Consider the following 17438-nt stretch of genomic DNA (forward strand, 5'->3'; position numbering starts at 1 on the left):
TGAAACATCAACTTTCCTGCTCCTCTGATGCTGCCTGGCCTGCTGTGCTCCTCCAGCTCCACACTGTGTTAAGTCCCCAATTTACTTGCCTGATTGAATCAGTTTAACAGAAACCACTGACCAGGTGATTCCATATTTAAAAAGAACAACTAATCGTTTAAAAATAAATAAGCTCTTACCACAGGTAAATAAAACCACGAACTATCAGCATATATTAGTGCTAGTTGAAAGTCTAAACCCCTTGCAAACCTCCACACAGAGCCACATACAGAAAGACTGAGACAAACAATAAAACAGTGTTGTGGGTGGAGGGGAAAAAAAGCAACTGGAGAAGCAATTCAATAGCACCAATCCACAGGGTTTGAGGAGAGGTTCCTTTTGTACCCAAGGCCTTTTTTCCAATCCTCTTTCTCCACGTTCTTTCACTTCTTTTCTAATATGTTGTCCCCTGGTAATGAAGTTTTATTTGATGTGGTACCTTACCAATTGGTTTCTTGATATCCAAGTACTACTACTACTACTGGATATCTACTGACTTCTCCCAATTACCTTGAGATTTCCTAATTGCATGGCTAAAATGCCTTTAATGATCAATTCTAACAACTTTCTCAGAACAAATGTCAAGCTAATTGGCATATAGAGTCATAGAGATGTACAGCACAGAAATAGACCCTTTGGTCCAACTCATCCATACTGACCAGATATCCTAAATAAATCAAATCCCATTTGCCAGCATTTGGCCCATATCCTTCTAAACCCTTCCTATTCATAATCTCATCCAGATGCCACTTAAATGTTGTAATTGTACCAGCCTCCATCACATCCTCTGGCTGCTTATTCCATACACGCACCACTCCCTGCGTGAAAAAGTTGCCCCTTAGGTCCCTTTTAAATCTTTCCCCTTTCACCTTAAACCTATGCCCACTTGTTTTGGACTCCCCCACACTGGGGGAAAGGCCTTGACTATTCACCCTATCCATGCCCCTCATGATTTTATAAACATCTATAACGTCTGCCCTCAGCCTCCAACACTCCAAGGAAAATAGTCCCAGCCTATTCAACCTCTCCCTATAGATCAAACGCTCCAATCCTGGCAACATCCTTGTAAATCTTTTCTGAACCATTTCAAGTTTCACAACATCCTTCCGAAGGGAGGGAGACCAGAATTGAACACAGTATTCCAAAAGTGGCCTAACCAATGTCCTGTACAGCTGCAACATGACCTTTCAACTCCTATACTCAATAGACTGACCAATACAGGCAAGCATACCAAATGCTATCCGGTCTACCTGGGACTCCACTTTCAAGGAACTATGAACCTGCACTCCAAGGTCTCTTTTGTCCAGCAATACTCCCCAGGACCTTACCATTAAACGTCTAAGTGCTGCCCTGATTTGCCTTTGCAAAATGCAGTACCTCACATTTATCTATATTAATCTCCATCTGCCACTCCTGAGCCCATTGGCCTATCTGATCAAGGTCCCCTTGTACTCCAAGGGAACCTTCTTTGCTGTCCATTATATCTCTAATTTTGGTGTCATCTGCAAACTTACTAATCATACCTCCTCTGCTCAAATCTAAATCATTTACATAAATGACGAAAAGCAGTGGACCCAGCACCGATCCTTGTAGCACACCAACACGGTCACAGGCCTCCACTCTGAAAAGCAACCCTCCACCACCACCCTCTGACTTCCACCTTCGAGCTAGCTCTGTATCCAAATGGCTAATTCTTCCTGTATCCCACCAATCTAACCTGGCTAACCAGTCTACCATGAGGAACCTGCTTGAGTGCCTTACTGAAGTCCACCACTCTGCCCTCATCAATCCTCTTCATTGAGTTTTTTGAACAAGTAATCAAGTCAGTGAGACACAACTTCTCACGCACAAAGCCACAATGACTTTCTGAAGAAGGGTCTATGCCCGAAACGTCAGCCTTCCTGCTCCTCTGATGCTGCTTGGCCTGCTGTGTTCATCCGGCTCTACACCTTGTTATCTATGACCATTCCTAATCAGTCCTTGCCTTTCCAAATATATGCAAAATTCGGTCCCTTAGAATTCCCTCCAACAACTTACCCATCACCGATATCAGGCTCACTGGTCAAGAGTTCCCCGGCTTTTCCTTACCACCTGTCTTAATAGTGTCACCACATTAGCCAACACCCAGCCTTCCAGCACCTCATGTGTGGCTATTGTTGATATAAATATCTCAGCAAGGGACCCAGCAATCACTTTCCTAGCTTCCCACAGAGTTCTAAAATACATCTGATCAGGTCCTGGGGATTTATCCACCTTTATGCGTTTAAGACATCCAGCACCACCTCCTCTGTAATATGGACATTTTTCAAGATGTTGCTATTTACTTCCCCACGTTCTCGGTCTTCCATATCCTTCTCCGCAGTAAACACTGATGCAAAACACTCATTTAGTATCTCCCCCATCTCCTGTGATTCCACACAGAGGCAGTCTTGCTGATCTTTAAGGGGCACTATTCCCTCCCTAGTTACTCTCTTGTCCTTGATGTAACTGTAGAATTCCTTTGGATTCTTCTTAACCCTATTTGCCAAAGCTATCTCATGTCCCCTTTTTGGCCTCCTGATTTCTCTCTTAAGTATACTCCTACTGCCTTTACACTCTTCTAGAGATTCACTTGATCTCTGCTGTCTATACCTGACATATGCTTCCTTCTTATTCATGACCAAAACTCAATTTCTTCAGTCATCCAACATTCCTTCATCTACCAGCCTTGCCCTTCACCCTGACAGGAACATACTGTCTCTGGACTCTCGTTAACTCATTTTTGAAGGTTTCTTGTTTTCCAGCCACCCCTTTACCTGTGAACATCCACCCCACCATCAACTTTTGAAAGTTCTTGCCTCACACCACCAAAACTGGCCTTCCACCAATTTAGAACTTTAACTTTTAGATCCAGTCTATCCTTTTCCATTACTATTTTAAAACTAATCGAATTATGGTCACTGGCCCCAAAGTGCTCCCCCATTGATACCTCAGTCACGTGCCCTATTTCCCAAGATTTGGTCAAGTTTTGCATCTTCTCTTGTAGGTACATCGACATACTGAATCAGAAAATTGTCTTGTACATACTTAAATTCCTCTCCATCCAAGCCCTTAACACTCTGGCAGTCTCAGTCTAATTTTGGAAAGTTAAAATGCCCTACCATAACCACCCAATTATTCTTACGGATAACTGAGATCCCCTTACAAATATGTTTCTCAATTTCCTGCTGACTATTGGGGCATCTATAGTATAATACCAATAAGGTGATCATCCCTTTCTTTTGTCTCAGTTCCACCCAAATAACTTTCCTGGACATATTCTCGGGAATATCCTCCCTAAGTACAGCTGTAATGTTATCCCAAATCTAAAACACGACTCCCCTTCCTCTTCTGCCCCCTTTTCTATCCTTCCTCTAGCATCTGTACCCTGGAACATTAAGCTGCCAGTCCTGTCCATCCCTGAGCCATGTCTCTGCAATCGCCAATAATATCCCAGTCCCATATTCCCAACCCTACCCGGAGTTCATCTACCTTACCTGTTAAGCCTCTTGCACTGAAATAAATGCAGTTTAATTTATCAGTCCTACCTCATTCTCTGCTTTGTTACCACTTGGCCTGACTGTTTGAGTTGCTCCTTTTCCCAACTGCACCAGTCTCAGGCTGATCTCTTTCCTCACTACCTTTACCACACACCCCCCCCCCACCAACCACTAGTTTAAATCCTCCCAAGCACCTCAAGCAAATCTCTCTGCCAGTATATTAGTCTCCTTTCAATTCAGGTGCAATCCATCCTTCTTATACAGGTCACTTCTACGCTAGAAGAAATTCCAATGATCCAAAAGTGTGAATCCTTCTCCCTTGCACCAGCTCCTCAGTCACGCATTCATCTGCTCTATCTTCCTATTCCTACCCTCAATAGCTTGTGGCACTAGGAGTGATCCAGATATTACTACCCCTGAGGCCTTCCTTTTTTAAATTTCTAACTTCCTATATTCTCTCCTCAGAATCTCACCCTTTTCCCTCCTATGTTGTTAGTTCCAATATGTACAACGACCTCCTGCTGGTCCTTCTCTCCTTTGAGAATATTCTGCACCCTCTCAAATATATCCTTGATCCTGGCACCAGGGAGGCAACACACCATTCTGATGCCTCGCTGTCGGCTGCAGAATCGTCTTTCTGTGCCTCTGACTAGAGGGTCCCCTATCACAATTGGTTGCTTGGAACCCGATGTACCCATCATTATATTAGAGCCAGACTCGTTACCAGAACCCTGGCTCCATGCTACGTTCCTGAGAGTCCTTCACCCCCTACATCGTTCAAGATAGGGACTCCTGCACTACCTGCCTTCCTCTCCTACCTTTCCTGGAGGTCACCCATCTACCGGACTGTATCTGCGGTTTTTCTCCCTTCCTGCAACTGCCATCCATCACTAGTTCCTGTAAATTCCTCATAGCCTGTAACTGCTGCTCCGACCGATCTATGTGACCCGATAGGATTTGCAACCGCACTTCCTGCAGACATAACCATCAGTAACATGGAAACTCTCCCTAATTTCCCACATCTGACAGGAAGAGCACATCACCGAATGAAAGGCCATCTTTGCACCTTAACAATTTACAGAGACAGAAAACAGCCCAGTCTTACTGCTCTAAAAACACTGCTCCAGGCTAACCTTGTGCCTATGTTTTATGTTTTTAATCAAGAGACAAATCTCAATAAATACATGGAATCAAAAAAAAAACCCACTCTACTCACTAATATAGATTTACAAAAGATGACAATAAGGTCGCATAGTTTGTTATCTGTCTCCCTCCCTTCTTGAACAGAGGGATTTCCTAAATCAAGGGAATTTTGGAAAATCCACACCAATGAATGTTCTACCCTTCTTTTAAGATCCTCGGATGAAGTCCATCTGAACCCAGGGACTTGTTGCAGATCCATCCATTTGCTTCATATCACTTCCTTCAAGTTACTCTCCCTTCCACCTCCTGATTTATCGCTATTATTGAAATTGTTTTCTATCCTCTACAGTGAAGGCAGTGCAAAATATTTGTTCATTCTGCCACTTCCTTATCATTTATTATTAACTCCCCGTTCTCGCTCTCTCTTGTGAACCAACATTCACTTTAGCTACTTTTTTCCATTTTAAGTATGTGTAGAAGCCTTTGCTATTCATTTTTACATTTGTAGATAACTTCCTCTCATACTCTAATTTCTTGCTGACTAGCTCTTTAGTAATTCTCTGCTTTTTATTTTCTGACCCATCATCTGACCTGCAATTCATTATTATACAGTTATATATGTTTTCTTTAATTTTGATCATTTCTCTAACTTTTATTTATTCACACATGGGATATTGACGACATTGGTCAGGCCAGCATTTATTGTCCATCTAGTTTGCCTTGTGAAGTTAGTGATTAGCTGCCTTCTCGAAAAGTGTGCAAGGTACATATATGTGGGTATATGTACATTTATAAAACCACTAAAGGGGAGTAATAGGATTTTTGATCTAGCAACGCTGAAGAACTGCAATATATAGACTCAGAATCCTTGCAGTGCAGATAAAGGCCATTTGGTCCATCACGTCTGCACTGACCCTTCGAACAGCATCCTATCCAGATTGTAACCTGATATTTACCAAGGTTAACTCACATAGCCTGCACATCTGAGCACTACGGGGCAATTTAGCACAGCTAATCCACCTAATTGCATATCTTTGGATTGTGAGGAAAACAGGGCACCTGGAGGTAACCCAGGCAGACACAGAGAGAGTGTGCACATAGGCAGTGGCTCAAGGCTGGAATCAAACTCTGGTCCCTGGCATTGTAAGGCAGCAGTGCTAACAACTGTGCTACTATGCCACCCTTATTTCCAAGTAAGGGTGGTTAGTGACTTGGAGGGACTCTTGCAGACGGCAGCATTCCCATGTACCTGCTGTTCTTGTCCTTCTGGTCACAGGTTTGGAAGGTGCTGTATAAGGAGCTTCGGTGAATTTCTGCATTGTATTTTGTAGATCATACACACGTGCTACTGAGCGTTGGTAGTGGAGGGATTGGATGTTCATGGATGTGGTACCAATCTAGTGGGCTGCTGCGTCCTAGATGTGTCAAAGCTTTTTAAGTTTTATTCAAACTTTACTTATCCAGGAAAATAGGGTGAAATATTCCATTATATTCCTTGTAGATGCTGGACAGGCTTTGGGGAGTCAGAAGCTGAGTCATACACTGCAGGATTCCTAGCCTCTGACTTGCTCTTGTAACCAGAGAATTCATATGGCTCGTTCATTTCTATTTCTGGTCAGTAGTAACCCCAGGATTGTTGATGGTGTATGATTCAGTGATGATTATACCATCTCTACTTCTCCAATATGTAATCACAAGAATTCCAGTCCCAACACTGTCGAGGTATCGACCATCCCAATGGTAGACCCCCTGAATTTACCTGGTACTGGTGCCAATGCCCCACGAACTTGAACCCACTTCTTCTGCACTGGTCTTTAAGCCATACATTTATTGCTCTAATTTTATGTACCTTCTGCCAATTTGCATGTAGCTCAGGTAACAATCCAGAGATTTAAACTTCGAGGTTCTGTTTAATTTCACATCTGGTCCCTCAGTCACCATGTAAAATCCATCTGATATAGTACCTTATCAACTGGTTTCTGGATATCGAAATACTACTACTACTACTACTACTGGATATCTACTGACTTTTCCTAATTACCTCGAGATTTTCTAATTGCACGGCTATTATGTCTTAAATGATTGATTCTAACAACTTTTTCAAAACAAATGTCAAGCTAATTGGCATATGGTTTCCTGTTTTCTGCTCAACCCTTCTTGAATAGAGAGGTTTCCTGAATCAGGGGAATTTTGGAAAACAATGCAAAACCCGTTTCCTTGTTCCAATTATATTGTTGGTATCTATATAGACTGCAACAACTAAATCCTCCTCAAACCACTGCAAGTTTCTTTCAGCTCTAAGCAGATGTCCCGAATCCTAGCACAACACAGACAATGCTGCCTGGAAGCTCGTTCTTTGCTGCAAAGAACAGTGTCAGTTCACTTCACTATTCTATCACCTACTATCACTACATTCCTTGTTCATCCCCCAATTTAATTTGCTTCATGTACCACAGGTCTATGGGCAGTTTGCTCTTAGTAGTCCATACTCGCATTCAAATTGACTGGGAGATCAAACTGCAGAAGCTGACACTCCTGTACTCTGGATCCCCTTAATTGCCTCACATGCAGTCACATCCCCCTGTCACTGACCACTGATCAAATTCAGAAGATCTTTTCTTAAGTGGCATGACTACCTCCTCATACAAAAATCCAGGAAATTTTCCCTTTCCCTGATGGTCAGTGTGGTTGAGCCTCTAATTCATAAACTCTGAGCTTCTCTAATTTCAACGTGTTTACACTGGATCACAAATGGTATCCAAGAACTCCTACATGCTGCAGACTTAATGCATCACCTATCCTGCCAGAGATTTAATTAATTTAGTTATATTATTCACATATTTATATATTTTGATTTATCAGTTTTATAATTTGTATATTGTGTTAAAATGTAATGATAGAATAGTTTTTAACAACCTACCAGATGCTCACCAAACTCCTTTCCCTGGGGTAGAACCACATACCAATCCAAAGTCCCAGGTTTGCACTCAATTTCCTTACCTGCACTCATTCTGCCCTCCATAAATTTTTAAAAACATAGGCTCAGCATTTTCTAACCACATCTACTTAATAAAAGATTTAAGAAGTATTTTTTAAAAATTAATCCACAGATGCTCTTCTTTCTAGAAGTGGAGACTGAATTCATATTCTTTAACATATATTTTTAAAAATCACAATTTTGTCAATAAGAACAAATTAACTTTCACACTTTTAAGTCCCTTTTCTGATGGATATTAGCAACTTAAACGTAGCTGCTTTTTCTTAAAATAATTTAGTCACAGTGGAGACTAGTAACAATTTGATATTATCACTATAATTTGTACTCTAGAATGATTGGTAGGGAGATCATATTAGCTTTGGAATAGTAGTCAGTAGATTTAAATTGACTATCGTTTACTTCAAATAAATGTTAGTTTTTCTTGGGGGAAGATTTGTGGTACAAACCAAAGTAACCAGATTTAATCTACAAACAAAAGTGAACAGCATTTGTTTCACCTGTATATTAACAAAAGATGGCGTAAGAATACCTTTAATGAAAAAGTGCTTCATTTGTATTTTGATTGTACTTGAATACAAACTATGAAGTGTCATTACTATGAAGTGCTCAAAAATAAAATTCAAATTAAAAGGTTACCTCTTCTATCTGTATCCTTTTAGCAAGCTCATCCAAGGAAAATGAACTGTCATTCAACTGCAATAACTCATCAGTATCATTTTTCTGACTAGATGAGACAATGTCCCGTATAGAGCTGCAGAATGCTTCAACATGCTCATCCTCCCCCCATTTCTCTGAAACCTCATAGGATATCCAATTCTCACTAAGTGCAGCACTGCACTGAATTTCCTCCTCCGCTTTTGAGGCTGCTTTTTCTGACATTTGTTCACATTCATTTATTTCATTCAAAACATCAGTCTGGCTTTGCTTTGTTGCTTGGTCGTCTATCCTCGTACTTCCTTCTGAATGACCAGATGTAGTCTCCTTATTTACACAATCACTGGAATCACTTTCAACATGTTTTTGAAATGCATGATTGCTTTGTTTGGACACAGCCAGGCCATCTGCAATGAATTCAATAGTTTTGTTCCAATCCAACAACCGCGTTTGCACATTTTCCTCAGTAGCTTTGCCAGCAAATTTCAAATCATGATGTAGATTTTCAGTTTCCTCTGCAGGGATTAACGGACTAGTGTCTATAACAACTCCGGTCTCTGAGAAACCCTCTGTCTTGATTTGTTGTGCAGCAGTTACAATGTCCTTGCAAGGCATAGTAGCACATGGCTGAAAGCAGCTTTTATCCATCTCAGTGTTTTCAGAGTACAAATGTTGTGTCTCAAAGTGCATCGCGCCCTTTGCTCTTTCTGCTTCTACTTGTTCTTCCAATGATGATTCAGCATAGTACATTGCAGAGTCTCTCTCAATGCTTTTATCCGCTGTTAATGCAATCTGTACAGATGCAAGAGAGTCTTTTTCCCTGTCTATCGTGACTTCCAATGATGCATCTTCATATTTTGCACTTTGGTCTCTTGATATAGCTATAGGCCAGTCTGCAAAACCTAAAAACAGGGGAGAGAAATACACTTTCCATGAACAATTTAAGATATTTCCTGCAGACCCCTTTAAAAATTGATATACTTCAACTTTGGATTGCTGAGTGAAATCCCATCTGCCAATCCTGGCTCTGTTCCACTCAGTAAGCAGGCAGAAGCAACATTAAGTTTTAATGGATTTTCATACGTTATCTATTCAGGATCAGGGAAACAGTCACATGATCAAGATTGATATACACTTAGTGATAATTACCTATTCACAATGAATTCACCAGACCCACCAAAAATGCCAATAATTAGATGAAAAATAAATTTACTGTACTTCATGAGCCTTGAATGGAATAATTTCAGTATTCAGTTCAGCTAGAATTGCAAGATCAGCACCAATCAGTGACCAGAAAAGATGCCCAACACTTAGCATGAACTGGCAATTAATGTTCAAAATTTTAAACACTAAACTAATACGTAGGGCATTCAAATGGAAAAACAGAATGCAATTAATCATTCTGAAATAAAAAAAGGAGGCCATAGAGCTAAATAATTTCTCATATTTCTTAAAAGAATGCGATTGATCAGACAGCACTTTGTTTCTGGCACATCTTTCACTGTCTTCCCAGATCAAGCAAATGTCATCAAGATACAATTCATTGATTTTTTTGTTAGGTGTTAATTTACTGGCATCAAATTACAATATCTATTTAACATGTGCTATATCTAAATTATCAGAGTACGAACTCATGCAACTGAACACTTTGGTAAACCTAAAAAAATTGGCACATAATAAACAGGCTTCCCTATGGAAGATTCATGACACATGATCTGGCAACATGGAAAAAAAAACAATGATTATAATTTAGTGAGATTTTATAATTGCCTCCTCCTTTGGTCAGAAGCCTGACAACACAGTCACAAAATGAGGTTGAAAGATAGCATGCATGTGGAATCCCAGCTCAGAATTATGTTGAAAATGGAGATCGATGGTATGATACAAGATATAACCCATTATCAGTTGAAATAAAAAAAAACAAATGGACTTTGGTTTCAGCTCTGTGAAGATCATTTTTCTTTTTAAAAAAGGTCAGAAAGTCATTTAGAAGTTACACAAATACATCACTTCCACAAAGCATGCAATTCAGTTAAGTGTTCAGCTGGATACCTGTGATGTTAATTAAAGAACTGTTTAAACTCCTGAGTTTATGATAGACTGATAACATAAATGATACCACTAGTTGCGCTTTGATTTCCGTTCAGAAGAGAAATTTTCTCCCAGTAGAATTAAGTCTTCAGTTTAGGAAAAAAGGTTTCATTTGAGCAAAAGGGTTTTAGTTTGTGAAATTCTAAGCTATGACCAAGTTGCCAGAACTGAAAAGAGGTTTGGGTTATCAGACTAGAAAGTTGTGAAATTGCTGAAGAAGTCCAAGGAGGAAAACTGGAAATAGTTAGTTAAGCAGGAAATTAAAGATTTGAGATAGAGTGATATTTCTTGGGATTGAATATTTGTGAATTGTTTTGCTGGGATACAGATTGAAATTTGTTTTGGCTTCTTTCTAAACTATCTTACATATGTCGTTTTTAAAAAAAATCTTGCACAAGAAACTTGTGCTTTTGCGTTAAAGAACATGGCAGCCTTGTGTAAATATAAATCTCTAACCACCCATCGTAACCAACTGTAAAAACTAAAAACTTGTGATCTCTCAAGCCAGGTTTCACTCTTTGATCTGAAATGTCCAGTATTTCCTTCAGTTGAGATCATAAATGTTTTCCAGATACTAATGACATCAAGGAATATGGGGATAACACAGGAAAATGGCATTGAGGTAGATAATCAGTCATGATCCAGAATGGCAACATAGGCTCAAGGTGTTGAATAGTCTACTCCTACTTCTACTTCTATGTAATCCCATAAGAGAAAGTAACCTCACATAAGATAGGCTCGACACATTATGTGTCCCTGCCACAAGATTCTTTTATTGAACTAATCTGCAAGAAAAGCAAAACATAAAGGGCAGCATGGTGGCTCAGTGGTTAGCACTGCTGCCTCATAGCACCAGGGATCTGGGTTCAATTCCAGTCTTGGGCGACTGTGCAAATTCTACACAGACAGACAATCTCCCAGTATCTGCGTGGGTTTTCTCCGGGTGCTCCAGTTTCCTCCCACAGTGCGAAGATGTGTAGGTTAGGTGGACTGGCCATGCTCATTTGCCCACACAGCGTCCAAAGATTTGCAGGCTAGGTGGATTAGCTACAGGAAATGCAGGGTTACAGGGAGAGGGTGGAATGCTCTTCAGAGGTGCAGTGTGGACTCGATGGGCTGAATGGCCTGCTTCTACACTGTAGGGATTCTATGATATCCAATAGTAAATGTTTAATGGTATCCAAGAATGTTGGAATCAAAATAAATGAACCAAATAGGGAGCTTTTATTATAAGATAACTTCAAGTACAAGCTACAACTTCTAAATTTTGTTTATGTTGTTAGAAGTTAGGTGGTCACAACTAAGTGGGTTCAACTGGCCACAAGTGGTTTGGACAGCAACAGAAAATAAGCCAGACATTTCAACTGAAGTAAATCGGAGAATGAAAGATCTTAGAATTTGTGCAAGCTACAGAGGGATAAATTCTAGAAAATAAGTTATAATAGCATTTCCTTATTTTAAAGGAGAGTAATAATATATAAATGTTATGTAGTGGATCTCCAATAAGGGACACTCTAACCTTCATCCCTTGACACTGGCGTTACCAACACTGAATTGCTCACAATCAACATCCATTGAGCAGAAACTGACTGGAATAGCTATGCAAATGCACTGACTACAAGAGCACGTCCGAGGCTAGGAATACTGAGCGAGTTACATGCCTCCTGACTCCCAAAGACTGTCCATCAACTACATGGCACAAGTCAGGTGTGTGGTGGAATATGCTCCACTTGCCTGGATGAGTGCAGCTCCAGCAACACTCAAGAAGCCTGACATCATCCAGGACATAGCAGCCCGCTTCAATCCACAAACATCTAGTTCCTCCATCGCCTACACTCAGTAGCAGCAGTGTGTACCATCTACAAGATACACTGCTGAAATATGTCAAAGTTCCTCAGACTGCACCTTCCAAACCTATAACCATTCCTATATAGAAGGACAAGGGAAGCAAATATATGGGCACATCACCATCTCCAAGTTCCCTTCCAAGCCACTCACCAAGCTGACATGGAAACGTACTGTCAATCCTTCATTGTCACTGGGTCAAAACCCTAGGATTCCCTGATGGCATTGTAGGCCTACCTACAGCACATGGACTACAGTGACTCAAGAAGGCAGCTCATCACCACCTTAAGAGCAGTTAGGATGGGCAATAAATGCTGGCCCAGCCAGTGACACCCACGTTCCATGAGTGAATAGATTATTTTTAAAAAAGCCATGACCTAATGCAACACCACAATGTTAAGATCAAAATCATTTTCCTCCCTTTTATTTCATTAAGTTCCTAATCCCACCTCTTCAATATTGTATTCCGATGTGAAATATTGAAACTTATCCTTCCATTATATTTAGATAACAGAATATGATAGCAGAAATCACCAAAGTTACCAAAGGCATGCTGTCACATCTCCATGTTAATGCAATGGCTTCTGATAATGCAAAAATCATAATCAAACACTGGAAACAGTGAAACCTCAAATCAAAGTCTTGAAAGCTGCTATATAACTGTCAGTCTTTGTTACTTTTGCACCAGCCACACAAGCAGCATCTTTCAACACCCATCTGAATTCACCAACAGGACATTGTTTCTTGCATTGGAACAGCAATTCAATGATCCCAACACTCTAACAATTATTAGAGTTCATGATTATTTTTTAAGAAGTCCCAAAACACAATTTTAAGATAAAATAAAAAGGAGTCCTGTGGTGTGTTCTGAAGTCCTTCTGACATGAAGCCCAAGTGTTTGTTAAGAGATCAAAGGAAGAATCAGATGGTTCTTTCGGGAAGGTGATGCAAGGTATTTACACTTGGAGGCAATGGCAGCAGCCTGTGTAGGAACAGTGGAGAGTCTCTCCAGAATCCCAGCAAAGATTTGAGAAAGATTTTTTTTCTGAAGGGTCTAGGCCCAAAACTGCTCCTCTGATGCTGCTTGACCTGCTGTGTTCATCCAGCTCTACACCTTGTTATCTCTTTATCAAAGATTTGAGAATATCTGGTTGTAAACATCCGTGCTTTAAAATGTCCACTTAGTTCCAAGATTCATCAGGTGCGCTCTCAAGAATAACTAATTAGCTTTCTACCTAGGTACAAGACGCTCATGATTCATGTTCCCATGTGGAAGAATGCAATGAAAGCTATCATAAAGATCAGGTTACAGTATCACCAAATATCACTGACAGTGTTTTGAGTCTGCTTGGATATGACAGAAAGGCAGCAGCTAGAAGCCAAAAATGTTTCTATGATAAGTTGCACATGAAGGGGATGGATACACTTGCTCAGATTGAAGAGATCAAATTTCAAGATGTAATTTCTTAATGAAAAGAACTTAGTTTACGAGGTTATCTTGCCCGCCAGCATTCACTGAAACTTGAAAATAGCTCATTAATAGCACAGAAATATGCTTGTATAAATATTTTTCCTAACCTTCACATGTTAAAAATATACCATTAGCAAAACCCCTGTTCAAAACCTCAGTTGTCTCTGGTGATAACAAAAATCATAGTCTTTGTTTAAGTATATAATTGACAGTTTACAATGTTGCAGTCCTATGAGAGGTTAGACCAGAGGGAGAAATTAAAAATAGATTCAATTCTGAATCAACGAAACTGTTTATCCTTAATTACAAAACATTGTAACTTCTACAAGTCCATAACTACCTATCAAGATCCATGCAACATATTTTAACAATGGAGTACAAATCTCAACAATTCACACAGTGAATATTAAAGAGCAGTTAACACGTTTTGACTACTGTCTATATTCAATAACAAAGGTGCACTTGTACGAACTTAGCCATAATCCTCAATCCTTCACTGAAAAAAGGCAATTTGAGTGTGAATTAACAGTTTCAATCGTGCACACTTACTTGAGTTGCATTCCACAGTATCTTTCCTGTCACCATGTTCTCCCTAGAAGGGGAAATAATATTCATTTTTGTGGAAACATTTTGCTAACACAGAAATCTTAAAACATGAAACAATTCTTCAGCTTACACCAGAAATTACATTAATTTGTCAGTACAGCAACTATTCTACAAAGCAAATCTTCAAATAGTTTTTGGGGCCTCTACTGAAGCTTAACACACATTTAGGAATGTATGCTAACCAAGCAACTGAAAAGTCAGCATCTGGGTATGTCCTCTATTTCCTTGACATTTTTTCCCCAAAGCACATAATCCAATTAGAGGCATCAGAATGCTTAGGTTCATTACAGTGCATTATATTCCTGGATACTGCCAAATACAGTAGTTGCTGAGTCGATGAAAATTTGAAAACTAACGTTGATTTTTGTTGAGCAAAGCCGTCAAGGAATATGGAACAATGGTGAGTTAATGGAGTTTAGCTGTGTCAGCCTTGACCAACAGAACAGACTTGAAGAGCTGGATAACCCAGTTCCAAATGCATTGAACACTTCACAATATTTAAACTTCTAACATCCAGACCAGACACAGCAATTTGTATCAACATCACAGCTATGTTATAGATTTAATGATAACATACAAACTCCACTATTTGGGGAGGAGAATTCCAAAGATTCAAAACTGAGAAAAACTTTCTTCTCGTCTGTTTTAAATGGCCACCCCTTATTCCTACACAATAGTCTCAAGTTCTGGATTCTCCCGTGAGAGGAGACATCCTTTTTGACATCATCCTTTCAACACTCGTCAGGATCTGATAGGTTTCAATCATTCAATCAAGTAACTTCTCACTCTTCTAACTCTAGTGGATATAAGCCTTACTTTCTCTCATCAGGCAATACCTACCACTCCTCCCCACAACACTCATTCCAGGTATTAGCCTAGTAAACTTTCTTTGAATTGTTTCTAACATATGTACATCCTTCTTTAACTAAAGAAAGCAATACTCTACACCGTACTCAAAATGTGGTTTCACCAATGTCAACTAAAACCTCCCGTGCAGAATTCATTGAAAGGGGAATTGAATACAAACATTCAATTAGTGTTCCAAGTTACTCGCTCTCCTGGTAAACTAACCTTTTTGGGACCAACGTACTGGGACATCCAGATTCCTCTGCATCTCCAAGCCCTGTAATCTCTCACCACTGAGACAACATACTCTTTTTTTTAATCTTCCTACCAAAATGGACAATTTCGCATTTTCCCACATTATACTCCATATGCCAGATCTTTGCCCTCTTAACCTCTCACTCTGGAAAGTCCTTTGGTCTTCTTCACCAATAACTTATCTTACCTACCTATCTTTGTGTCATCTACAAATCTAGCAACCATACCTTTAGTCCCTTCATCAAACTCATTTAAATAGACTGTGAACAGTTGAGGCCCCAGGACTGGTCCCTGTGGAACACCATTAATTACATCTTGCCAACCAGAAAATGACCCATTTATGCCTCTCTTGTTTACTGTTCATTAACCAAACTTTTATCTATGCCAGTATGTTACCTAAAAGACCTTTCACACAACCAAGCTGATTCTAAGTATCGGAAATTTTTCAAGGTGACCTGCTATAACATCTTCAGTGTTAGCTTGTAACATTTCTCCATGACAGATGATAAGCTCATAAGCCTGCAGTTCCCTGCTTTCTGGCCATCTCAATATTCAATATTCTGCAAACTAATGAAATCTCCCTCAAATATAGGAAGTTTTGGAAAATTAGAATCAATGTATCAACTATCTCACAAGCCACTTCTTTTAAGACCCTACAAACATTTCAATTTGTTCCACGTTAATTAAAACTAGGAAGCAGTAATGAATAGATCTGAACTGGATTCAAATCAAAACCTAGAGATTTGTCAAAATTTGGCCCAATGTTCACTGAATGGATTACATTGCATTATATATAAAACTAATGTTCTTCATACAGTAAGTTCTACAGTACCCTTCACATGCAACCAATTGACTCAAAGCACTTTACAGGTAGTGAACAAAAGAAGGTCAGAATGAGAAGGATAAGGAAGCAAGGGTAGAAGAAATAAGCTAGAATACACAACTGAAGACCTTCAGTGTCGATGTGGAAATCATAAGGCCAAGTTTGGGGAAGGTAGTGGATATTTGTCATCAAGGACAAGGAGATTAAAACCCTTCATCAGAAGTTCAAAGAACTGCAGCATTCATGTTATTTCCAAAAGTCAATACATAACAGTAATTGGCTTTTAACTTAACAGATCTGATCTGATGTCCTCGTTTTTCAAGGACCGCAACTTCCCCCCCTCAGTGGTCGAGAACGCCCTCCACCGTGTCTCCCGCATTTCCCGCAACTCATCCCTCACACACACTTCCCGCAATAACAACCAAAAAAGAATCCCCCTCGTCCTCATGTACCACCCCACCAACCTCCGGATCCAACGCATCATCCTCCGACACTTCCGCCATCTGCAATCCGACCCCACCACCAAAGACATTTTTCCCTCCCCACCCTTGTCTGCTTTCTGGAGGGATCACTCTCTCCGTGACTCCCTTGTCCGCTCCACCCTCCCCTCCAGCCCCACCACACCCAGCACGTTTCCGTGCAACTGCAGGAAGTGCTACACCTACCCCAACACCTCCCCCCTCACCCCCATCCCAGGCCCCAAGAAGACTTTACACATCAAGCAGAAGTTCACCTGCACATCTGCTAATGTGGTATACTACATCCGCTGTTCCCGTTGTGGCCTCCTCTACATCAGGGAAACCAAGCGGAAGCTTGGGGACCGCTTTGCAGAACACCTACCCTCGGTTCACACTAAACAACTGCACCTCCCAGTCGTGAACCATTTCAACTCCCCCTCCCATTCCTCAGACGACATGTCCATCCTGGGCCTTCTGCAGTGCCACAATGATGCCACCCGAAGGTTGCAGGAACAGCAACTCATATTCCGCTTGGGAACCCTGCAGCCCAATGGTATCAATGTGGATTTCGCAAGCTTCAAAATCTCCCCTCCCCCTACCGCATCCCAAAACCAGCCCAGCTCATCCCCGCCTCCCTAACCTGTCCTACCTCCCACCTATCCCCTCCTCCCACCTCAAGCCCCACCCCCAT

General features: G+C 40.5%; 1 protein-coding gene across 12 annotated transcripts in view; it reads right to left on the reverse strand.

Annotated features, from left to right (window-relative positions):
• cnsta (consortin, connexin sorting protein a) overlaps positions 1–17438 on the reverse strand; it is an 89759-nt gene that overhangs the window by 23958 nt on the left and 48363 nt on the right. For all 12 annotated transcript variants that reach the window (XM_048601497.1, XM_048601499.1, XM_048601493.1 and 9 more), the window contains 2 exons: positions 14309–14351; positions 8335–9254 (listed from right to left, as the gene is read on the reverse strand). In XM_048601497.1, the coding sequence (XP_048457454.1) occupies positions 8335–9254; positions 14309–14351 (963 nt within the window). The remainder of the gene's footprint in view (positions 1–8334; positions 9255–14308; positions 14352–17438) is intronic.

Source organism: Rhincodon typus, chromosome 9 (assembly GCF_021869965.1).
Source record: "Rhincodon typus isolate 14 chromosome 9, sRhiTyp1.1, whole genome shotgun sequence".
Taxonomy (NCBI): Eukaryota; Metazoa; Chordata; class Chondrichthyes; order Orectolobiformes; family Rhincodontidae; genus Rhincodon; species Rhincodon typus.